The sequence below is a fragment of the Myiozetetes cayanensis genome, unplaced genomic scaffold, assembly GCF_022539395.1.
Source record: "Myiozetetes cayanensis isolate MyiCay16 unplaced genomic scaffold, myiCay2020 scf1, whole genome shotgun sequence".
NCBI lineage: Eukaryota > Metazoa > Chordata > Aves > Passeriformes > Tyrannidae > Myiozetetes > Myiozetetes cayanensis.
The window spans coordinates 341,307-366,603 of record NW_026086604.1 but is presented as its reverse complement, the minus strand read 5'-3'; the positions used below and the strand labels follow the sequence as shown (position 1 = coordinate 366,603).

Sequence of the window (25,297 nt, the reverse complement as noted above, 5' to 3'; positions counted from 1 at the left end):
ATAAATATAAATTATATATAATATGTATAATTACAATTATAAATCTAACTGATGAGCTGGAAATTAAATATATCTAATCCAATAAATACATATTCACCCAATATATAAATATGAATTATATTACATATATTATATCTTTATAATTATAAATATAAGTTTATCTAATAACCTGGAAATTAAATATAGCCAATATAAATAAATATATACACCCAATATATAAATATAAATTATATATTATATCATTATAAATAAAAATATATCCAGTGAGCTGGAAATTAAATATATCCAGGACCATCTCCAGCACGGAGGCCAAGAGCTGGATTTCTTGGGAATAGCCCTTCCATGTTTTATTGCAGATATCCCATGGTCTCATGGGATCTCTTCCTTTCCTTTTGGGATCTCTGCCTTTTGTTTTGGGATCTCTCCCTATTTTTATTGGGATCTCTTCCTTTTCTTTTGGGATCTCTTCTTTTGGATCTCTCCCTTTTTTATTGGGATCTCTTCCTTTTCTTTTGGGATCTCTCCCTTTTTTTGGGGGATCTCTCCCTTTTCTTTTGGGATCTCACCCTTTTCTTTGCCCTAATGTTTTTAACTTCTGGTCTTCTCTGTTGTCACCTCTCTCATCACTTCTTAGGAGGCATCTCAGAAAGTTCCCATGTTAATTCCACCTACCTCAATCCATGTGTGTCCCCATTTCCCACCCAATCTCTCCCTGCCCCAGGAGCTGCAGGATGGAATTGGTCCTCTGATTGCACCACCAGGGATTTTCCAGCCCTAAATAAAACCCATCGGAACAACCTCAGAGTTTAACCCTGTCTGGGTCATTTTGGGTGAGTCTGGGCGGAGGAAGAGGCTGAGCCGACATGGAATTTTCCCTTTTCTCCTGCTTCTCCTGGTTTTTTTTTTTTTTTTTTTTTGGCAGGGAAGACGCACTTTGGAGCACTCCTGGGAGGAGGAGAGGGGGCTCTGTGTGTTGAGCAGCTCCTGGGGGAGCTCAGGCTCCAGCTCTTCCCTTCCTTGAGTCTGGGGACAGCGGCTGAAAGGTGATTCTTCCTTCTTTCTTCTCCAGCTTTCTCCTTCTCCACAGGGATTTACTGCAATGCCAGCCTCATTCTTGGCATCCTTCATGGTTGTCACCTCCTCTAAATCAGGAGAACCCAGTGAGTTGTCACCACCATCCCTCCTGACACAGATCTGTCACCTCACACCCTCCCAGATTTCTCCCAGGGAAGCCAAGAGGAGTTTGGAGCTGATCCCACCCACTGGGATTGACTGCAAACCAACACAGGATCCGACCCTTTCCACGTCAAACCACTGAAGGACTTGATCCTGTGGCTGCTCCCACACATTCCCCATTCCAGCTGCTTCCATTGGGAGTCCCACCCTGGGGATGAGACGCTCCAGGTCAAGATCCAAGCGTGGCTCAGGTCACACCGAGGTGTTGAAACCCTTCTGAGAACCTGCCCTTTGGCTCCCTCTCTTTCGAGCAGGGCAAAGGAAATGATGCCCCGGGGGCCATCCCGGATCTCTGCTCAGGAGCATTCCCTGATTCCCGGCTGTCTCTGGGACTCCCGGATCTCCCAAATCCCGGCTGGGTCTGGATTAAGTCACTTGAAGGGTTATATACCTGTAATTACACATTAATAGGTGTATCCAAGAGGTGAGAAGCTCCAGAGGATGTCACCACTTTTCCAGCTGCCCCAGGGCTGGAATGACACTGTGGAGGATCTCCCAGGGAGGCAGTTACATCCATATCCATAACACATGGAAAAATCCATGCCCAGTTCCAAAGGGCTATCCCACAGCTGTCCACACTGTTTAATTTCTCCACGTGGTTTTGACCTGACCAAGTAGGAGCAACCCCTGAAAATCCCACCTGTGCTTTCCCATCTGGATCTTGGATTCATCCTTCCTTCTTTTAGAGGGGGAGAAATCCTTCATGGGGAGTCACCAGTTAACCCCAGGGCCAGGAACTGTCACAGGGTGTTTTATTCCCTAATATTCCTTCCCTGTGACCTTATCAAGACCAAACTAGAAATCCAAATCCATTCTTTTTCCAGGCTTTTTTTTTTTTTTTTTTCCCTATAAAGCTTCAGGAATCTCTGCCTGGCTGAAACACCGAGGGACACGTTGGGATCCAGGGCTGTGCTGCTCAGGATTGGATCCTCCTCCCACTCACCTCAATTTACACTTGTCTGAACAACCTGTTCCAAACTCCTGCTGTGAGTCAGCTCTCCATAAAAAAAGAAAAAGAGAATAAATAACAGACATCTTGGAATTCTTTTATCTGGATGCTGAGGGAATGTTAGGATGAGACACTGGGAGGAAATTCCTCCCTGGGAGGGTGGGAGGGGCTGGAATGGAATTCCCAGACAAGCTGTGGCTGACCCAGCCCTGGAAGTGTCCAAGGCCAGCTTGGAGCATCCTGGGATAGTGGAAAATGTCCCTGCCTGTGGCAGGCAGGTTGGAATTCCATGATCTTCAGGATCCCTTCCAACCCACCCATTCTGTGATTCTGTGAGGAGCAGAAAGGTTGCCCATGGAGCTCCTCACACCTTTTCCACTGAGAGAAAAACTTATTTATCTCATTTTCTTCTCAGCTTTCCCTCACCCTTGGAAACCTCAGCTCTTGGGTGTCAGTGCTGAGGATCATTTTGAGGCCCATCACGGGAGAGACAAGTCCAGAACCCAAAGCCCATAAAACAAGTAGACTTGGAAAACTCTGGTTCTTATGGAAGCAAAATGGATGAGAAGACTCCAATTATGTTTATGAACTTTTTCTGTAGCTGTAATTGTTCGCTACATCTCAATTTACCACATGCTGTGATTTTCCACATGTCAGGTGCTCCTTTTTTCCTCTTTATTACCCCTAAACCCAGCCTAGTTCAGCTCCAACTCTGCAATTCTTGAGCTCAGTGAGCGATTTCCAGCCAAGGGGTCTCCACTTCCACCCCAAGCCCCATCCCATCACCCCCATCCCTCCTTCCTCTGCACCACATCCCACATCTCCACTCCACAAGGCCTTGGCTGGAATTCCCCTTCTCTCTGTCCTTGGGTCAGAGCCATAAATACCTCATTTTGCATGGAATTATGGCTTGGGTTGCTGTTGTTTCTGTAAATCCATGGTTGCCCAACCTGAAGATGCACAAAAATCAAGCAAACGAGCCCAAATCACTCGGTCAGCTCAAAAAATTGCTGTTCCCACTCGGCCAAGATTAACAAAAATAAAGCCTCAGGCAGGTCAAGACGAGCTCAGTCACAGCAAATCCAACCAGGCTCAATCCAGAGGTTTTACAAACTCAGGGCAAAGTTGAGGGTCCGTTAAAATCCCCAAATGATTTGGAAGGGACCTTAAAAACCATCTCATTCCAACCCCATTCCATAGGCAGGGACACCTTCCACTAGCCCAGGTTGCTCCAAGCTGGCCTTGGATACTTCCAGGGATGGGGCAGCCACAGCTTCTCTGGGAATTCCATCCCAGCTCCCTCACCACCCTCCCAGCCAGGAATTCCTTCCCAATATCCCATCTAAAGCTCCCATATTTCAGTTTGAAGCCATTCCCTGTGTCCTGTCCCTCCATCCCTTGTCCCCAGTCCCTCTCCAGCTCTCCTGGAGCCCCTTTAGGCCCTGGAAGTGGCTCTCAAGGTCTCCCTGGATCCTTCCCTCCTCCAGGTGAACATTCCCAGCTCTCCCAGCCTGGCTCCAGAGCTGAGGTTCTCCAGCCCTTGGAGCATCTCCGTGGCCTCCTCTGGATTTGCTCCAGCAGCTCCACATCCTTCTTATTCCTGGGAACCCCAGGGCTGGATCCTGTGCTACCAGTGGGATTTTGGGAAAAAGGATTACCCAGCAGACAACATCCAATGAAAGCACCGACGGATAACAAAACAACCCTGTCTTGGACTCCCTCAAAGGGGAAAAACTGGACCAAGCCCTTCTCTGTTCTATTTTTGGGATGAAATCTCTTGATTTTGTCGCTTTTGTGTTGTTATTTTGTTTTCCCCCCCGGCACACAGGAAGGGACTCTGAGGATGACCCAGCACAGCCCTTGCAGAAGTTCTTTTAAAGGTGATAATAGAAGGGAAAATAATAAAACAAAAGAAGGAAATAAAAGGAAAAAATAACTTCTTTGCACAGCAAGGGCCTCGGGGGGGTTGTGCAGCCTCAGTCCAGGGACATGGTTTGTTTAAAAGGTCACAATCCAAGGCCTGCCCAGGTGGGTGGAGGGAAAATGGAACTAAAATTGGCTGTGTGTGATCCAATATGGGATCCCATGGGAGAAGGAGGAGAAGCCCAATTAAAAAAAAAATGGGATTGTGCCAAGTTCCTGGGCAAGGAAGAGCAGCCAGAACTTCTGGGTCCAGATTATCCACTCACCCTCTTCAAATGTCCCCTCAGCCCCTTTAAATGTCCCCTACCACCCTCAGATGTCCTCTCATCCCCTTCAAATCCCCCTTCACCCCCTTCAGATGTCCCCCCACCACCCTCAAATCTCACCCCCAGCACCAGACTTTGTTTCTTGAGGGCTCTTCAGGTCCTTTCATGCCTGTTTTGGTCAGAAATCCTTCTAAATAAAGAAACTGGATTCAAGGATGCTCAGGAGAGGGGTAGAAGTGGAGATTTAACCCCTCCAGCTCCTCCCTCCAACCCAAAGTCAGGATCTGTTCCTGCCTGGGGGACCCCCAGGGATGAACCAGGAGCCCTAATTAAAGCTGTTGGAGGTAATTACCACCCACTTCATCAAACCAAGCCTTGAGGGGTTTCAGAGTCCACCTCAACCTTGAGAAATCAGTGGAAGAGATGGCACAGAACAGCTTTGGAACCCAAACAAAAACCCCAAACCCCCGTGAGCTCATTCAACTCCCCTCACCATCTTCAAATCTCCCCTCACCATCTTCAAATCCCCTTCATCCCCTTCAAATGTCCCCCCACCACCCTCAAATCTCACCCCCAGCACCACATTTTGTTTCTTGAGGGTTCTTCAGGTCCTTTCATGCCTGTCTTGGTCAGAAATCCTTCTGAATAAAGAAACTGGATTCAAGGATGCTCAGGAGAGAGGTGGAGGTGGAGATTTAACCCCTCCAGCTCCTCCCTCCAACCCAAAGTCAGGATCTGTTCCTGCCTGGGGGACCCCCAGGGATGAACCAGGAGCCCTAATTAAAGCTGTTGGAGGTAATTACCACCTCCTTCTGTCCCACTTCATCAAACCAAGCCTTGAGGGGTTTCAGAGTCCACCTCAACCTTGAGAAATGGGTGGAAGAGATGACCCAGAACAGCTTTGGAACCCAAACAAAAAACCCCAAACCCCGTGAGCTCATCCAGCTCCAGTGACCTGTGGGGTGGGACAAGAGACTTCCTCGTCTCTCTCCCACCTTGGCAGGAAAATCTCCTGCCTTGTTTACAAGGGAGGGGCACCCTGAGAGCCACCATCCGGCTGGAATCACGGCATTTTTTTGGGAAGGCATCAGCTGTCTGTCTCCCTGAGGAACAGGGGTAATCCCTGGGAACCACTGGGAGCTCCGTAGGGAGCTCACATCACATGGAAGAGGAATTTTTTTACACCCACTGGGACACAGGGAGTGTGTCCAGAGGGCAGGGTTAGGTGGGATAGTGGGAAGGAATTTTTGTCTGGGAGGGCGGGGAGGGGTGGGATGGAATTCCCAGACAAGCTGTGGCTGTCCCATCCCTGGAAGTGTCCAAGGCCAGGTTGGAACAACCTGGGATAGTGGGAGGTGTCCCTGCCTACGGCAGGGGGGTTGGAAGACAATGATTTTTAAGTCCTTCCAACCCAAAAACCATTCCATGATTCCACAATCCCTCTCTTTCCAGGCTCATGGCAGCAGAAGGAACTTCTGCTCCCTCCTGCAGCTGGGAGAGCAATTTATCCCAAGGCTCATTTCTGAGCCAAGCCAATCAATCATAATTGCAGTTTAATCCAGACTGGGATTAAGAATATTAACTAAGTAATTTATTGGGATTTCTCCTGTCCCAGCTTGCAGAGATCTCAGGATTAAGGCCTGGAGAAGCCGTTCCTGGAGCCTGGGACAAGCCCAGCCGAGCCCTGCCCGATCCTTTATTTTGATCTGAATAATCCCTGGACAAAAAAAAAACAACAACAACAACAACAAAAAGTCACTATTAGGGCTAAAAAGCAACTTTAGGAAGAGCCAGGCTGGGTGTTATCCCCTCATTCCCAGTGGGACACCCTGGATGTGCAGCCACCTCCTTCCTGAGTCCACAGCAAGTGTCAGTTCTCCTTCCCAGGGCACAAACCTGATATTTTTTTTCCTCTATTTTTTTATTTTTATTATTATTTTTGCAACATCAGACCTCCCATAAGAAGGGAGGGGAGGAGGAAACCTCTAAAAAGCCTTCCCCTTGCTCTCCCTCAAATCTTCATGGGGGGGGGGTTCCCACCTCACAGTGCCTGCCAGATGCAGCCGGGTTGTTTCCTCCCCTCCAGGATCTGGAGCAGATCCAGCAGTTCAGCAGCCAAGGAGGGGTTTTCATCCCACCCAACTCCTCCCTCTGCACCGACTGAGATGAATCAGCCAAAAAAAAAAACACCCCCTCATCTCTCCCAGCCTCCTCGGTGTGAGCAGATGAAAGAGCTGATGACTGTCCTTCCTCCCAGCAGCTGAGTCACCATCCCTGGAAGGGTTGAAAAGACTTGGAAAAGCAGCACTTGGGAACGTGGCAGGGATTGGAGGGACCTGAAGGTGTTTTCCAGCCTAAGGAATTCCAGGATTCAGGTCATCCACCAAGGTGGTGTTTCCAAGGCCAGGCTATGGAAAGTGGCTCTGGGGAAAGAGAGGATTCATCCCTGAGGGTCAATAACCTGTTGGCCCCACAGCATTCCCAGGAGAGAGCACCCTGTGGGAAGGTTCCTGATGTCCACAGCCCTGGGAATGTTCACCTGGAGAAGAGAAGGCTCCAGGGAGACCTGAGAGCCCCTTCCAGGGCCTAAAGGGGCTCCAGGAGAGCTGGAGAGGGACTGGGGACAAGGGATGGAGGGACAGGACACAGGGAATGGCTTCCCAGAGTGAGATGGGATATTGGGAAGGAATTCTTCCCTCAGAGTGCTGAGAGGCTGGCATGGAATTCCCAGAGAAGCTGTGGCTGCCCCTGGATCCCTGGAAGTGTCCAAGGCCAGGTTGGAGCAATCCAGGATAGTGGAAGTTGTCCCTGCCCACAGCAAGGGGTGGAACTGGATGATCTTTCAAGGTCCCTTCCAAGGAAAACCATTTCAGGATCCTTTAGGTTCCAAGTCCCAGATTTGAGGATAAACAGCCCCATGGAACAGGACAGGCTGGAGAGGAGGGGAGATGGAGTTGCTGAATTCAGCTTTTTATTTAATGGGAGAACAGACATGAAGCAGATTCCAAGGAAAGTTCGGCTCTGGACAAGCAGCTGGTGACAAGATACATCCAGGGAAATTCCAACCAGAGCTGCCCAGTGCCACCACAGAGGAGGACATTCCCAGCCTGCAGGGAGGGAGCTAAACTCCCCAAAATTCCCAGATTTTCTTTTAAAACCATTATTACATAATTAGGACAGCCCTAAACTCATGCCAGGATCAGCACCACCAGTCAACTTCTTGTTCCTGGTGGGTTTGGCTCGAGGTCTCCTCCCCCTCTCTGGACAAAAGGTTTTGGTGAACCCCAGAAGTTCCAGGGGGAGGTGCCACTTCTGGCTTTGTCTCAAAGCAGTTCTTTGTAAATGAAAAAGGAAATAACCCCATGGGAAAACGCTCCACTTTTGGCTTTGCATTTCACTAAATATCGTTATTATCCTGATTTTAGGCTACGACGGTTTTAGGCGTCCAAGCCCAGGTTTTTCAGTGCCTAAAACATCCTGGACTCATTAAAATTGGGAAAAAAAAACCCTTTAAAATCAAGTCCACCATCAACCCAGCACCACAAGTGCCACATCCACACGTTTGGGTTTTTTTGGAGCATTTCCAGGGTTGGTGATGGAACCAGGAAGGTTCATCTGATCGTTCCAGGGTTGCTTGGAGTCAACAAACAGCCCCCAAAATGTTGGGCTGGGAGAGAGATCCCACCCTCAGGGCTGTGTGGTGAGGACACAACACAATAAAGAGGAAGAAAAAAAAAAGGCAGCAGGTTCTGTTGGAAGCTGAGAAGGTCACGATACGCTGGGAATAAAAACACATGGATACACTGAAAAACAGAGTGGAGGCACCACAGCTCCTCTTCCAAACATCTTGCAAAAAGAAAGGAACCGTGGGGACCTTCAGATTTACATCATCTATCCTTAAATAAAAAGGATCCAAACCTAACCCAAAGTCTGAGGGGGAAAAAAAAAAGAGTATAAAAAGAGGGTTGGGAGGGGGAAAAAGATTAGAGGAAAATTTCCATGTACCTGCCTCCCTTCTCCCTTTCTGGGGTCAGAAATGACGAGTTCTGTGTGCTAATTGCTTGCTTTTAAGGAAGTGGACTTTGCTTTCTCTTCCAAGCAGGGTAGGAGGTTGCTTTGCTTTAAAATTTGGATTTGTGCTCCTTTGTGAGGGGATCGTGGCTTTGTTTGAAGTGTGAGTTGTAGACACACCCTCTCACTGCTGATTAGGAACCTTCATTAGCTCGCCACAAATTAAGAAAGTGGTATTTTGGCTCCTTTTAAGAAGGTGGTGATAGTTTTGTCAGCAACAGATTAAACAAATCAGACAAAAAGAGTCACCCCTTTCCCACCCAAAGCTGCAGCAGAATTTGCTGTCTGGGGTGGATTTTATTCCCATTTTTCCCCCACCACCAACTGTTCCAGCTGCTGCAGCTCCTCTCTCACATGAATGTTCGAGAGAGCTTTTTCCTCTAGGAAATTCTAAAAAAAAAATTAATTAAATAAATAAATTAATTAATCTGTTGGTTCAGTGGGAAATCCACAGGGACACTGAGATACCCCCTGCATCTTCCTCCTCTTTTTCCTGCTACTGGGAGACAGGAGCACTGGTTTTGTAGGGATTTAGCTGGAATTATGCCCTTATTTTACAGAATCACAGAATGGTTTGGATTGAAAAGAACCTTAAAGCTCATCCAGTTCCAACCCCCTGTCACAGGCAGGGACACCTTCCACTGTCCCAGCTGCTCCAAGTCCTGTCCAACCCCAACAATTCCAGGGATGGGGCATCCATCTGGGATGGAATAGACTTTCCACCACAATTAATGGCAAATATTCAGTTTGACCTCTTTGGAAAGCCAGAAAGCACTTCAAGGTAGAGCAGAAAACCATCTCCATCTGCTGGGACCAAACCAGTTGCTTGTGTTTCAGAGCTACAAACCCCAACCCGGGGCTCAAGGAACATCCTCTCAGCAGATCCACACCTTGGAGGAGCTCCAAAAACCCTCCAGTCACCGATTCCCAGGGAAAAAAAAAACAGGGAAAGTTTTAAAGAAACACATTTAAAATCCCCAGTTCCCAAGCAGAACAGCAACAGCTTTAAACACAGGAACAAGTGGCTGCAGATGAACACGTGGGAAGCACCAGGAGCTTTGCACTGAACATCAGCCCTGAGGTGCCAGAAGGCTTTTGCTGCCAAGCCAACAGCTTGTTCACACCTGGCAGCCACTGGAATGCGGGAATGCTGCCAGGGACACGCTGGTATCACTTTTTATTTAGGTCTAAAAACCAGTTGCTTAGGGGGAAAGTGGCACAAGCGGTCGGTGCTGTCGGTCCCTGCCTGCTCCAGGCCCAGCAGGAACGTCATCCCAACACAGCAACAGCTCCAGAAAGGTTGGTACCACCCCCTAAGCACACTCAGAGCCTGACCCAGCATCATCTTTTCTTACTTCCTGATTTTTTAGGGAATGAGCCATTCCCAAAATCTGTGCCTGGACCGTTTGTGCCACAGAGGAACTGAGACAGAGCCAGCCGAAGGAATTTGGGATTAAAAAAAAAAAAAACAACACATCCCCCAGTGAGATGTTCTCTCCCAGACCAAGATTTACCCACCCAGGGGTGGTTAAACCACGCTTGGCTCGTGCCAAGGTGAATTTTATCCCCCTGTGAAGCTGCTTTTTAATCCGGCGTCTTTCTCCTCCCTCCCGCATTTTTTTTCCATTTCACGTCCTTGCCCAACTTCCTCCTCTCCTGGAGGTGAAAGGGCACAAAATCCCCTGAAATGTAGAACCCTGAGATTTATTTTTTTTCCCCTTCCTCTCATTTCAACACTCCCCATCAACCCAACTCTGATAGAGCAGCTTAAGCTGTTCTGATGCTGTCACTGCCTCATATTTCCCACCCAACCAATTCCCAAAGGGGCTCCAACCACATCAAGGAGACAGGATTGAACCACAGCTTGTTCATCAGCACAATTAAGGTTCTCATTTAATCTCCTTGCCAGACTCCAGAGGGAAAAGAAAAAAAAAAAAAAAAAAAGAGGAAAATAAAATCCCAAGCACTTGGCAGCTCCGAGGAGGAATCAGGAATTCCCTCCAAGTCACTCAGGGTGGAGTGGCACGATCAGCAAAACATTTTGTCCACAAGAAGGCATCAAATTCTTCTCCTGGACAACCCCTCAGCCCCTGCAGGACCAGGGAAAAAAATGAACAAAGCTTTCCAACAGCACCAGATGGGCAGGATTGAAGGGTTGGAGGTGGAAGTGAGCTCAGAACTCAAAGTCCTCGTCGGCCATGGCGATGGCCCAGGCAAACTTCTCCCTCTGGGTCTTGTTGTAGATCTTCTCGATGGGCACCCCGAACTTCTTGCACCTGTGAAGGGACACAGGTTGGACCTGATGATCTTGGAGGTCTTTTCCAACCTCAGTGATCCAGGGATCCTGGGATTCGGTGCCCTCCCCACTCCAGGTGCAGCATCTCCAACCCAAGCTCCTTTAAGACAGTAACTTCAGGCCACTGTTGAAGACTTGCCAAGTGACCCCCTCTTGCCCTAAAATCCAGTTATTTGTATCAAGTGGAAGCCATAATTTGGGATTCACTGTCATGCCCCACCCCTGGAAATGTCCAAGGCCAGGTTGGACAGGGTTTGGAGCAATCTGGGCTAGTGGAAGGGGGATGGAACCAGGTGAGCTTTAAAGGTCCCTTCCAACCCAAAGCATTCCATGACTGCACATCCCAGACCTACCAAGCAATGCTAATCCTGGGATCCAGGTAATTGAGCTTGGAAGTACCCAGAGCTATCTGCTTGTTCTCCTCCTTGTCTGTGGCCTGGACATTCAGCCTGGCCAGCTGCTCCTCCAGCCTCTTCAGCAGCTTCTTCTTCTTCTCCACGTTCCTGAGGGCACAGGAAGAACAAAACAGAGGAAAAGTCCTAAATTTGGGAATATTCCAGAGTGGAAGAATCAAAAAAAAAACTTGAATTGTTTCTCCAGGACTTTGACCTGGTAAGATGCTTTTTCTTTAAATATAAAGTAATTTCCACAACCAAAAGATGGACAAAACCCAAAAATCCAACATCCAGAGACCATCACCCTCAAAAACCTTGGGATGGGTTACCCAGAGAAGCTGTGGCTGCCCCATCCCTGGAAGTGTTCCAGGCCATCAACCTGCTCTGGTGGAAGGTTTCCCTGCAAGGAACCATCCACAGGATCTCAAACCATCTTCCAGACTTCCACAAGAGGCACCTGACCCCCACCCCCACCCTGGGCATTCCTGCCCCTCGGGAGCTGCAAAGGAGGGTGTTGGATCAAACCATCCCCACCCAGGGGCTCTCCGTGCAGGGATCCCCTCTGGATTCTCCAAGGCAGAGCCACTCACGCCTCTGCTTTGGCATCTTTTGTGTCTTCCAACTCCTCTTCAGCTTTTTGCAGCTCTTGCTGGGCTTCCTCCACCTGCTTCTTCTTGGCATCGATCTGGGAAGGGAAAAATCAAGTCTGGTCCTCCCTGGAGGTTTCAGCTGCCTCTCCCTTTTCCCCTTCCCACTCCTTAATTTCTTACCAGCCCTTCTCCAGTCCCAAAAAAACTGTCCCTGCAGCACCTGCTGGGCTCAAGCACCTCTTAGAATCTTGCCAAGAGATTCCAGAAACGTTTGGAGCTCCTAAATCCGCTCATCTTGTGCCACTGCCTGAGCCCAACTGGTTTGTGATGGGGTTGGAGCCCTCTGAAAAGCCCCAGTCCCTCAGTGCAGTGTGAGCAAAAGCTAAGGACAATCAAAAGTGGGAATTTGAGGCATTTCCAGAGCAGAGCCATGAATTTTCCAGCTGCTCCTCCTGCAGTCAGACAGGAAAACCAGTTCCCCTGGTCCTGAGCCAGCTGTGGCATCGCAAACAGTGTGGTTTGCAGACACCAAGTGATGAAAGGAGACCAAAACCACAAAACTCCACCCAAATTCCGTGCCAAGTGGGCTTCATCCAAGCATTTGAGCTTGGATCTCACCCCATCCCTCTCCACCCCTGGCTCTGCACTGATTGAACTCCACCATTCCCACTTCGATCCCTGAGGGAGCTCCATCGACTTGATCTTTAGGGCATCACCTTCTCCCCCCAGCCCAAAAACAAAACACTCAGAGGTGAGATCAGGCCCGAGGGCTCTCAGCTTGGGTCTCCCTCACCTTGGTCTGCAGGATTTCCATGGATTTGGCAAAGGTTTTGGGCACGGACCTCTGATGGTTGCACAGCACGGCCACGGCGCGGTTGGCTCGGTTGTAGGAGAGGAGCTTCCCAGCAACGTTGTCTTCAGCTGGGAAGAAGGGGGAAAAGCATCACTAAGAGCTCTTCCCTGGGATTTAGGGAAGGCAGAACAGCCAGGTTGGCCTTTCCCATCCCTTTCTCCAGGGAAGGGTGATAACAGGTGTAGGAATCAGTGAAGGACAACCGAGCATCCCCACCTGCTGCTGGGACTCGTCACTCACCCGCCCAAGGAGCTACAAATGGTGCAACCAACCAGCCAAACAAGGAAGAGGGAGACAAACAGTCCCACCTGGGCTCTAAATCCGTCAGAGTAGCCCTGAGTTAACCATTTCTCACCGTGGTTCCCAACCCGCTGCCCCCAAGCGTTGCAGCCCCCATAAGTTCCGTACCACCCTACAAGGTGGGGCATCATCTGCCCCTAAGGAGGGGTGGACGGTTCTTGGGACCCCAGTGGACATCTCTGAGCCTGCTGGCCACGTGAAGACCCCCAAGAGTGTGTAACTCACGGTTGGTGAGTGCCTTGAGCTGCTCCTGCAGGGTGATGGAGGCGTTGTAGGTCCGGAACACCTTGGCCGTCAAACCATCCATGAGGTGCTGGAGATGTTTGTTCAGGAAGCTTGTCTGGGGTAAGGAAGGGAGAGGGGATAAAGTGTGTGTGTGGGGGAGAGTCACAGCAGGAACTGGAGTGACAGGACAAGGGGGAAGGGCTTCAAGCTGAAAGAGTAGGGTCTGATGGGATATTGGGAAGAAATTCTTCCCTGGGAGGGTGGGGAATTGCCCAGAGAAGCTGTGACCCCTCCTTGCCCCAAATCCAGTTGTTTGTGGCAAATAGAAGGCTCAGTTCAGGACTCAGTGTCATGCTCCACCCCTGGAAGTATTCCAGGTCAGGTTGGATGGCTCTTGGAGCAACCTGGGATAGTGGAAGGTGTCCCTGCTTGTGGCAGGGGATTGGAACTGGGTGATCTTTCAGGTCCCTTCCAACCCAAACCATTCCATGGTTCTGTGAAAGAGAAGGAATTGAACCAGCAGAAAAACAGGACAACAAAGCTCTTGTTGTGCAGACTCTCCCCTGCCTAAGAAACCAAATTAAAAACCATGAGCTCCTGTAGCTTGTAGATCCACCTGTCGGGTCAGGTCACCACCGACCCAAAACTGGCACAAATTCCACCTAAACCCACAAAGGATCTCCCTGCAAGACAACAACTTCTGCCCAGCCACGTCCAAGAAGACACATCTTGGCACGTGGGGACACGGTTTAGTGGGGAACGTGGTTGATGGTTGGGACTGGATGATCCTGGAGGTCTTTTCCAACCTTGATGATCCTGTGATATCATCCAGTACGTGATTTCACATCTGCTCTGCGTGTTGGGACCCCACACAGCCCACTCTGGGGCCGCCCAGGGACCCCACAGCCCACCCTGGGGTGGGACCCAGGACCCCACCAGGGCCTTCAAACGGCGCCAGTGACGACTCTGAGGGTGGAACAACCAAAACCAGAGGAAGGGGTGGCACTGAGGAGCCCCAAAGGTTGGCAGGGAGGGGGTCACAGGTTTGATTCTCCCCCCACTCTGGGCCATCATTGGTGTTTCAGAAGATCAGAGGTGACAACTCACATTGAGGCTGTCAAAGAGGTCATCAGAGGGGTCCTTGTTCTTCATGAACAGCTGCAGGTTCTTGAAGACCTAAAGAGGGGGGGAAAGGATGGTCTTGGTGAGGGACAACAAGGAATTGCTTCCAGATATCTCCCTCACCTCTGTGTCCTCATCCAGATGGATTCAGATTCGCTCCCACCCTGTCACCAACATTCCCAGCTCCAAGGGCTGCCCTTGGTGCCCCCACTGGTGCTGTTGCCTCAAATCTCAAATTCTCTTCTCACCCCGCAAAAAAAGAGGTGGGAATTCTCCCCCCATCTCCCCAAAAAGAGGTGGGATTTCTCCCCCCACCCCTTCAAAAAAAAGAGGTGGGATTTCTCCCCACCCCTTCAAAAAGAGGTGGGATTTCTCCCCCCACCCCTCAAAAAAAAGAGGTGGGATTTCTCCCCCCACCCCTCAAAAAAAAGAGGTGGGATTTCTCCCCCCACCCCTCAAAAAAAAGAGGTGGGATTTCTCCCCACCCCTCAAAAAAGAGGTGGGATTTCTCCCCACCCTCAAGAGGGATTCTCCACCTCAAAAGAGGTGGGATTTCTCCCCACCCCCAAAAGAGGTGGGATTCTCCCCACCTCCAAAAAGAGGTGGGAATTCTCCCCCCCATCCTTCAAAAAGAGGTGGGAATTCTCCCCACCCCCAAAAAAGATGGTCCCCCGAGAAATTCACTCTCCCACCCCCCAAAAAGAGTGATTCTCAAAGGGTGAATTCTCCCCACCCCCTCCAAAAAGAGGTGGGAATTCTCCCCCACCCCCAAAAGAGGTGGGAATTCTCCCCCCCTCCTACTCACAAAGAGGTGGGAATTCTCCCCTCCCCCTCCAAAAAGAGGTGGAAATTCTCCCCTCCCCCTCCAAAAAGAGGTGGGAATTCTCCCCCCCCCTCCAAAAAAGAGGTGGGAATTCTCCCCCCCCTCAAGGGTGGAATTCTCCCCACCCCTCCAAAAGAGGTGGGAATTCTCCCACCACCTCCTCAAAAAGAGGTGGGAATTCTCTCCCCCTCCTCCAAAAAGAGGTGGGAATTCTCCCACCACCCTCCAAAAAAGAGGTGGGAATTCTCTCCCCCTCCCTCCAAAAAGAGGTGGGAATTCTCTCCCCCTCCTTCCAGAAAGAGGTGGGAGTTCTCTCCCCCTCCCTCCACAAAGAGGTGGGAATTCTCTCCCCCTCCTTCCAGAAAGGGTGGGAATTCTCTCCCCTCCCTCTCAAAAGAGGTGGGAATTCTCTCCCCACCTCCAAAAAGAGGTGGGAATTCTCTCCCCACCTCCAAAAAGAGGTGGGAATTCTCTCCCTCCCTCCAGAAAGAGGTGGAATTCTCTCCCCTCCCCCTCCAAAAGAGGTGGGAATTCTCCCCCATCCCTCAAAAGAGGTGGGAATTCTCTCCCCCGCTCCAAAAGAGGTGGAATTCTCTCCCCGTCCTTCAAAAGAGGTGGGAATTCTCCCTCCCCCCTCAAAAGGGTGGAAATTCCATCCCCCACCCCTAAAGAGGTGGAAATTCTTCCCCCCAAAAAGGGTGGAAATTCCACCCCCAAAAAAGAGGTGGAAATTCCCCCTCCCCCCCACCAAGTGGTGGGAATTCTCCCTCCATCCTCAAAAGAGGGGGGACCTTCTCCTCCCCTCAAAACGAGGTGGGACCTTCCCGGTCCCTGGGGCAGAACAACCTGGGCAGCCCCACTCCCAAGTTCCTCCCTGTTCTCCAGGACAGGGAGAAGGTTCCAAAGCACAAAGTTTTTGGGATGCAGATTCAGCCCCGGCTCACCTGCTTCTCCACCGCCACCCTGTTGTAGTAGCGGATGGAATCCTTCCCGAGGAAGTCCAGCTCCACCACGTGCTCCTGCCCGTCCAGCCGGGGGTGCAGCCGCACGTGCTCCACGCGCAGGGAGCAGCAGCCGACCGTGTCCGCCGTCTCCCCTTCCTCCTTCTCGTTCCCGGCTCGCAGGGCCAGCTGGGAAGGAGGCAGGGAGGAGTCATCCACCCCCATCCCATCCCATCCCACCTCAGTTCCAACCTCCTGAGGCCTGTGGACGCCTCTGTGGAATGGTTTGGGTTGGAAGGGAAGCTTGAGGATGATCTTGTTCTAAATGCACTGCCGTGGGCAGGGACACCTTCCACTAGACCAGCCTCATCCAAACCTGGTCTTGAACACTTCCAGGGATGAGGAATCCACAGTTTCCCTGTTCCAGAGCCTCAAGGACAGGCTTTCTCGGGAATGGTGTCTTGCTAGAACCCCGGTGGAAACCAAACAGCAGCTGCCTCCAGCAGGAGATACTTTCACTGCTCTAAGAAACCCTAAAATATTCCCCCCCAGACAAAGGTTCTCCATCTTCCCAGCGGGCATTTTGCCATCACATGGATGTTGGACACGGCTTGGAGCAACCTGGTCTAGTGGGAGGTGTCCCTGCCCACGGCAGGGGGTTGGAACTGGACGATCTCAAAGGTCCCTTCCAACCCAAACCATTCCAGGATTCCATATTCGCTGCCGAGATTCCTCACGCGGCACACGAGGAATCACCAAAACCAACTCCAGGGGGTGGGGTGGGGTGGAGATCAGGCAATTCCCAACCTCCACATGGCTGGGGGACCTGGGGGTGGGGCTGTGGGTACCTTATCAATGAAGTAGAGGGCCACTGCTCTTTGCCTGTTCCTCATCTCCTTGGATTTCCAATCCGCTCGGTACCGGGCCCGGATTTCATGGACCACGTCCTTCAAGCGCCGAGCGACCTCGTACTTCTGCCAGTCCTTCTCCCCCTGGAAAAGGAGGCCAAGACATTCTTCATTCTTTATTTCACCCCTCCCAGTCAAACCCTGCTCTGGGAACACCTCCAGCATCTAAATCCTGCTCCAACCCCCCTTGTTTTCAGGAGGAAAAATCCACAAAAGTGGGAGAACCGGAGCAGGAGCAGATCATCCAAGGTTTCTGTGCCCTCTGCTGGCTGAGCTGGATCTGGGATCGTGGCCAAGTCGAGGTGTTCTCCACCAGGAGGGCACAGTGAGGAGTCTGAGTGGTCAGACATTGTGTGGTCACAGCCACCACTGCCTGGACACCCCCAGGGCTGTGCCCAGCTGGGATTCAGTGCCCTCATTTGCTTGGAATGCTGGAAAAAGCCTGAAATCCCCTTTCCTTTCTTCCCAGGGCACTGCAGACCATGATCCCACCTTTCCCCATCTTCCACTTACAACTGAACTCAACCTCCTGGACTCTGGTCCCTGTGGACCTTCCCAGCTCCTGCCAGGCCTCCAACAGCCTTCCCTGGACACCCATGAGGAATGTGGCCCAGGGAATGTTGGATTAATGCTCCACAACCATCTGTCCTTTTCCCTTCACCACCTAACAACACACAAATCCCTTCATTTCACCCCTTTTTTTTGGGAGAGGTGGAAAAAAAACCCACCAAACCACCCAGATTTTTGGTGATGTGGCACATCTCTGCTTTCCCTGACCTTTCCACCATCATCCCAACCTTCAGCTTGGAGCTGGGGTTCAGCATGATGTACTTGAGGGTGTTCTGGATGTTCTCGGTCCACGAGGCCAACCAGGTGACCGTGTTGTCAAAGCGAACCTCCTTCCACTTGTGACCTTCGGGGGGCTCGGGAATCTTGGAATCCCTGTGGGAAGAGGGGGAATTAAAGGCCTGAGACCACGGAGAGACAGGTCTTCAGTGGGACAAGGATGGTCACCACATCACAGCGTTACTTTGAGGAAACACAGCCCACCCAAAATGGCTCCACAACACGGAATTGTTAAGGTTGGAAAAGCCCTCTGAGATCAGGAAGTTCAACCATCAAACCAGCACTTCCAGGCCCACCACGAAACCACGTCCCCACACCTTTCAAATCCCTCCCAGGGCTGGTGACTCCACCCTGAGCAGCCTTTTCTAGTGCTTGATAACCCTTTGTGAGGAGAGGTTTTCCCTGATATCCAACCTAAACCTGCCCTGGAACAACACAAGTGACAGGACAAGAGGAAGCAGCCTCGTCAGGGAGAAGAGACCAATCCCCACCTGTCCTGTCCACACCTTTCTTTCAGGGAGTTGCAAAGAGAAATAAAGTCTCTCCTGAGCCTCCTTTTCTCCAGGCTGAGCCCCCCCAAGCTCCCTCAGCCTCTCCTGGTTCTCCAGACCCTTCCCACCATCAGGTCTTTATCATTTGGATGCCGAAGACAAAGGAGAACTTTCTGGAGGGGAATGTTTCGAACCAAAAAATCTTCAAATGGGTGGTTTAAGACCAACCCAACTCATCTTAACCCAATCACTGCCTTCCCAACCTCCTCCAGGGAAGGATCCTGGTGCTTCCAGGCAGTGGGAGGGACCAAAAAAACTGGGAGAGATGGAAATCAGGAGGAGCACAGAGTCATCCCTTCTTCAAAGAGGCAGCAGGAGAACCACAGTGTCCATGGTCGATTTTGGATGAACCAGTGGGAGATGGAGCTGCTTGAGCAGCTTCCTGGCCACTGGAGATCCACAGAGGAATACAAAGTCAGACCTCTGGAGGTGACCAAAGAGCTCCAGGGAGCGCTCAGGGTCCAGAAAGCAGCGATTGTAGGAGATGGCACAACCCCAGCTCCGGGCAGAGATGTCCTACTCCCCCCCATCACCCAGTCCCAAAACCAACCCCCCAGGAGCTCCTGACAACTCACTTGCTGCAGTTGATGACAACATCTTCTGGCATGATCCTCTTCTTCAGCATCCCCATCTTGGGGTGGTCGCCACGGCCCCGGAACAGCCCCGGCGGCTCCGTTTTGAAGTTGCCGATCTTCTCGCGGTGCCCGTCCAGGATGCAGTACCCGTATTCCTCCTGGATCTTGTCTGCCTCCTCCTTCAGCTTCTGCCAGGAGCACCAGGACACCAAAAAAACCCAAATAATCATGGAATGGTTTGAGTTGGAAGGGACCTCCAAGGTTATCTCATTCTTATTCCACCCCCAAGCCCTGGGCAGGGGGTGGATATCTTTCACTATCCCAGGTTGCTCCAAGCCCTGTCCAACTCTGTCCTGGAATACTTGCAGGGATGGGGCAGCCAAAGCTTCTCTGGGCAACCTGTGCCAGTGTTCCACCACCCACCCCCCAGGAAGGAATTTCTTCCCAACATCTAATCCAAACCCACTCTCATCCCACAGGATCAGACTTAACCCCCATGGTTGGTGTTTACCCATCCCCACCCTCTTTTCCCTGGAGATAAGGAAGGCTGGAAAGGCAGAGCTCAAAGGGTGGGAAGAGGAGGAGGAGGCAAGTTCCACTCCCAAAACGTGGCTCATCTCCACCCACTTTGCCAACCCTCCCAGTGATGCTGATGGGACAGCCCTGAGGGTCACCAGTCCCTCTGGATAGAGCAGGATCCAAAACCACGCTCCAAGGATGGTTGGTATCCATGGAGAGGAGGTTGATGGTCCAAAGAGGTCCCAGGGCGTAAAACCACGAGAGATGACAAGCAGGAGCCCAAAGACCCCAAAAAGCTGGACCCCAAAGCCACGTTATCCAGTCCCAGATGTCACAGGAACGAGTCCTGACCTGCTTCTCCTCCTTGGGGAGCGCCTTCCGGGCCTCGCTTTTGTCCACGAAGTACTTGTGGATCTCACTGAAGTCACACTTGGCCAGGTCCTGGATTATCTCCTGCTCCTCCGAGGTCATCTCCTGGGAGAAAGGTGGGATGGCCTGGATGAAGCCAGGAGGCCAAACTAACCCCAAGTAGAACTGCTGTTTGTGCCTCTCCTTCCCAGAAAAAGGGAATAGAGCCCCAGATTCCAGCTTTTTGGGAAAAACAGGAAGCAGCAGCCACAGCCAGCCAAGCAAAGCTTCCATGGCAGGAGATCTGGATGACCTCTGGATTCAACCAACACCCAGAGAACCAAAATGCAGCCAACTCTGGGATGGAAAAACCGCTGACATGGAAAAAAAATTCCCCAAAACCACTTCAGGGACTGCAGAAGATGCACCAAAGGTATTTGGGGTGTGTAGGGGGGTGTAAACACACCCCCTAGGAGGGGTTTTGGTTTTATTTAGGACCATGAGGTTATTCCTTCAAGCCCAAAAACCATTTGGGAAGCTGTTTGGAAGATCCAGCACCTCCTTCCACCACCAAAACTCAGGGGGAGCACAAGTGAAGCCCCCAAATCCCCCAAAAAACCCCAAGGAAATGAATCAGAATTCAGGATCTCGTAGTTATAAATAAGCCATGAAAGTCCCTCATTCCCTCCCATCCCACACCACGGCCTGATGATGGATATCAAGGAAGCCCTGCCAGGGATTTACCTTCCTCCAGTCGTGGAAGAAGTTGTTCTGGAAGATCTCCTTGCTCGTGTATTCGTGGTCGAGCATTTTGGCGTAAAACGTGGCGATTTCTTCCGTGGCCAAGCTCAGCTTCAGGGGTTTTCCTGGGAAAAGAGAGGGCCTTTGGCATCAGGTTAAGGGAACAGCCCAACCCCACAGTCCTCTGGAGGCTCCTCACATTCCACACTCCACCAAAAAACAGGGACAAGGGGGGAAAAGAGTCACTGGCAGCACCTTGGCACGTCCCACGCCAGGATCAACATCCAGAGCTCTTGGCATAGTGGGATGTTCTTGAATCCCATCCATTCCAGGAGCCAGGACCTTGCTTGGAGAGGTTTCACCTCATCCATGAAGATGGAGCAACCATGGGACGCTCCAAGCTGTGCAAGACAGAGGCAAGAGCCTCTCCTGGTTGTCCAACAGATCCAAGAATCATGGAATGCTTTGGGTTGAAATGGATTTTCAGTTCCAAAAGCCCTGCCATGGGCAGGGACACCTTTCACTATCCCAGGCTGCTCCAAACCCTGTCCAACCCGGCCTTGGACACTTCCAGGGATCCAGGGGCAGCCACGGCTTCTCTGGGCAGAATTTGGGATCATTTTTCAGGGGTTCTTCAGGTCTGGGATTGCTTCCTGGAGGTGCCAAAGCCATCACCACCCTCTCCTGAGCTCTTTGGCCAGAGAACCACAGGGAAACCAAGGAACACCTTGGCTTATCCTAAGAATTACTTGGAAACAGCTTTCCTAGGTAAGCTAGAGGCAGAACAACCTGCAGAGCTCCAGGGGATGGTGGAATCCTACCTGCCCCCCCTGGGTTTTGGGGTTCCTGGACTGCAGGCCATGGTGGGTCACCTTAGAGCACCCCTGTGACAGACCACGTGTACCCCATGGTCTCCTCCTACTTGGGTTCATTGCCTGTCCCCAGACACTTTTCCATCCAGGAATGGTGATGATTTTTAAGGAAAGGAGCCAAGATCCAAGGATCCCAGGCCAAAGCCACCAGCCTCCACCCACCCAGCACACGGGTGGATCTCCTACAACCTCAGAGGTCACCGAGAAGGTTCAAACCCCGCTAGGGATCCTCCTCGCACATCCAAAAAAAAGTCTCTGACAGCCCCATGGATGTCCCAGCAGTGCCCTCTGGTGTCTCCAGACACCTCCTCTCCCAAAATTGGCCTTTTTCCTACTATAAAAAAAGGCATGGGAAGCCCCAGGGATGGAGCTGAGGAGCACCAAGACCCCCAGGGAATGTGGTCCCCTCCCATCTCGGCCAAGCCCCAAGGTCCTTGTTGCCCCCTTGCCTGGATCCATCAAAAACGAGTTCAGGGATGAAGCTGAGAGCAGGGAGAAGACAATCCAGCGGGAATGGGAGGAAAACAAGGATAGCAGAGCTCTGGATCTGTCCTGGATGAGCCCCTCAGTGACCCTGAGTTGCTGCAAGTGATCCTTGGTGATATCAGGAGCCACAAGCAGCTCAACTAAATCCTTCAACATCTTGTTGGGGTGGGGTGGGGCAAGTGATGTGTAAACTCCTGGTTTTCCAGCTTGTGGGGAAAACCCGGATGAGCTTCAACTCCTCCTGAAAACTCAACCCCAAAATGGACCTTCACGGGGAAAAACGACCCTCAGGGGTGGGAAAAAAACCCAAAAAGACCCTCGGGGTCAACTCCTCAAGAACCCCATAACTCCTTCCACCTCCAGCTTCAGCCAGTGGCTGGAGGCTTTATCCCACGGGATATTCCTCTCCCGTTCCTTACCGTCGTAATAAAACCGCACGTCCTCGGGAAGGGGCTCGTAAAGGGGGGCAAAGTAGGGCCCCTTGTGCTCCAGCTGCATCCACTTGACCCCATCGTCCTTCTTCTCCTCTTCCCACCTGCGGGAGACACCACAGGGGACCCGTGAGAACATCCCACACCCCACGGGGACCTCGGGGGGAAGTGGCAGAGCCCAGAAGATGCTCCAAGTGGGCACAAATCGCAGGTGAAATCCTGTTTTCTCTGCCCCTGCCTCGGTTTTCCTTGTTGTTTGAGACGAGGGAAACTGCAATGGAATCCTGGGAAAGGGGTTTGGAGCAAGGGGTGGTGATGGGAATCCAGGGAAAGGGGTTTGGAGGAAGGCGCTGGAGATGGGAATCCAGGGAAAGGCGTCTGGAGGAAGGGGAGGGTGATGGGAATCCTGGGAAAGGGGTCTGGAGGAAGGGTTTGGTGATGGGAAAGCCAGGGAAAGGGGTTTGGACGAAGGGGATGGTGATGGGGAATCCAGGGAAAGGTGGTGATGGGGAATCCAGGGAAAGGTGGTGATGGGGAATCCAGGGAAAGGTGGTGATGGGAATCCAGGGAAGGTGGTGATGGGGAATCCAGGAAAGGTGGTGATGGGGAATCCAGGGAAGGTGGTGATGGGGAATCAGGAAAGGTGGTGATGGGAATCCAGGAAGGTGGTGATGGGGAATCCAGGGAAAGGTGGTGATGGGAATCCAGGGAAAGGTGGTGATGGGAGATCCAGGAAAGGTGGTGATGGGGAATCCAGGAAAGGTGGTGATGGGGAATCCAGGAAAGGTGGTGATGGGAATCCAGGGAAAGGTGGTGATGGGGAATCCAGGGAAAGGTGGTGATGGGGAATCCAGGGAAAGGTGGTGATGGGGAATCCAGGGAAAGGTGGTGATGGGGAATCCAGGGAAAGGTGGTGATGGGGAATCCAGGGAAAGGTGGTGATGGGGAATCCAGGGAAAGGTGGTGATGGGAATCCAGGGAAAGGTGGTGATGGGAATCCGGGAAAGGTGGTGATGGGGAATCCAGGGAAAGGTGGTGATGGGGAATCCAGGGAAAGGTGGTGATGGGGAATCCAGGGAAAGGTGGTGATGGGAATCAGGGAAGGTGGTGATGGGGAATCCAGGGAAGGTGGTGATGGGGAATCCAGGAAAGGTGGTGATGGGAATCCAGGAAGGTGGTGATGGGGAATCCAGGAAAGGTGGTGATGGGAGTCAGGGAAAGGTGGTGATGGGGAATCCAGGAAAGGTGGTGATGGGGAATCCAGGGAAGGTGGTGATGGGAATCAGGGAAGGTGGTGATGGGGAATCAGGAAAGGTGGTGATGGGAATCCAGGGAAAGGTGGTGATGGGAATCCAGGAAAGGTGGTGATGGGGAATCCAGGGAAAGGTGGTGATGGGGAATCCAGGGAAAGGTGGTGATGGGGAATCCAGGGAAAGGTGGTGATGGGGAATCCAGGGAAAGGGGGTGATGGGGAATCCAGGGAAAGGTGGTGATGGGAGTCAGGGAAGGTGGTGATGGGGAATCAGGAAGGTGGTGATGGGAATCCAGGGAAGGTGGTGATGGGGAATCCAGGAAGGTGGTGATGGGGATCGAGTGGTGATGGGGAATCCAGGGAAAGGTGGTGATGGGAATCCAGGGAAAGGCGTCTGGAGTAAGGGGCTGGTGATGGGAATCCAGGGAAAGGGGTTTGGAGGAAGGGGCTGGTGATGGGGAATCCAGGGAAAGGCGTTTGGAGCAAGGGGATGGTGATGGGAATCCAGGGAAAGGCATTTGGAGCAAGGGGATGGTGACAGGAATCCAGGGAAAGGGATTTGGAGGAAGGGGTTGGTGATGGGAATCCAGGGAAAGGGGTTTGGAGGAAGGGGTTGGTGATGGGAATCCAGGGAAAGGCATTTGGAGGAAGGGGATGGTGATGGGAATCCAGGGAAAGGGGTTTGGAGGAAGGGGATGGTGATGGGAATCCAGGAAAAGCGTTTGGAATAAGGGGATGGTGGCATGGAGGGATTCAGGAGAGCGAAGGGACCTCAATGATCATCTCATTCCATGGGAAGAGACACTTCCCACTATCTCAGCTCGCTCCAAGCCCCGTCCAATCCACCCTGAACAATTCCAGGGGTGGGAATTCCATTCCTCAGGGAAAAGCTGGGCCTGTTCCTCAGGATCATTCAGAACTTTGGATTTTAATGCAAATAAGATTTTAAATCATCTCCCCCCCAACCCTCGGCCGGAGCAAACGGGATCTGCAAGATTCCAAGATTCCAAAACAATTAATTAATTGATTAATCAATCACACTTCAAAGTTAATATTAAAAAAAAAAAAAAGGTGTCAAAACAACCTGGGGGAAAAAAAAAATCAAAAAAAAAAAAGAAAAGGGGTGAAAAAAACAGGTCAGGGATAAAAAAAGAGGGTTGGAGGGAAAGGTGGATTTTGCCAGAAAAAACACAGGGGAAAATAAAAATATTGAGGAAAAATCAAGAAGCTACAGGAATTTCGGATGGGAAATGTGGAGGGATAAATCCAGTGTGGTAAAAGGTGGATTTTTGCACAAAAATACAGGGAAAATAAAAATACTAAGGAGAACAAATCAACAAGCAACAGGAATTTTGGATGGGAAAAGTGGAGGAATAATTCCATTTTAGCAAAGGTGCATTTTCCCAGAGAAACACAGGGAATATAAAAATACTAGGGAAAAAAATCAACAGGCTACAGGAATTTTGGATGGGAAATGTACTAAAATTCTACTAAAATTGAATTTTCACACTTTCAACCAAAGAAATCAAACTCAAAATTCAATTTTCACAATTTTGCCTTAAGAAATAAAACTCCATTTTCAGTTTTACCCTAAAAAATAACACTAAAAATTAAATTGTCACACTTTTACCCAAAGAAATAAAACTACAATTCAATTTCCAGTTTTAGACAAGGAAATAAAAGTCTCAAAATTCAATTTTCACACTCTTGCCCTTAGAAACAAAACTCAAAGTTCAATTTTCAGTTTCACCCTAAAACATAAAACTAAAAATTCCATT

General features: G+C 50.9%; 1 protein-coding gene across 1 annotated transcript; it reads right to left on the bottom strand.

Annotated features, from left to right (window-relative positions):
* Positions 1–10,378: 10,378 nt before the first annotated feature.
* On the bottom strand, positions 10,379–20,562 carry TOP1MT (DNA topoisomerase I mitochondrial). Its single transcript, XM_050313430.1, has 12 exons — positions 20,482–20,562; positions 19,741–19,863; positions 18,871–19,055; positions 17,696–17,840; positions 16,839–16,982; positions 15,994–16,179; positions 14,212–14,280; positions 13,105–13,219; positions 12,520–12,647; positions 11,727–11,821; positions 11,095–11,244; positions 10,379–10,721 (listed from the first exon to the last, which is right to left on the bottom strand). The coding sequence occupies exons 1-12, from the start codon at positions 20,545–20,547 to the stop codon at positions 10,619–10,621; spliced, it is 1,509 nt and encodes a 502-aa protein (XP_050169387.1). The 5' UTR covers positions 20,548–20,562; the 3' UTR covers positions 10,379–10,618.
* Positions 20,563–25,297: the final 4,735 nt, after the last annotated feature.

What these genes read in the sequence shown, in the direction of transcription:
- TOP1MT (XM_050313430.1), bottom strand. Translation starts at nt 20,547, where the DNA reads ATGCTCGACCACGAATACACGAGCAAGGAGATCTTCCAGAACAACTTC. An exon ending in GGGTGGCGGTGGAGAAGCAG is followed by an intron (nt 14,281 to 15,993) that starts GTGAGCCGGGGC and finishes CCCCCTCTTTAG; the next exon opens with GTCTTCAAGAACCTGCAGCT. An exon ending in CCCAGGATTAGCATTGCTTG is followed by an intron (nt 10,722 to 11,094) that starts GTAGGTCTGGGA and finishes GTCCCTTCACAG; the next exon opens with GTGCAAGAAGTTCGGGGTGC.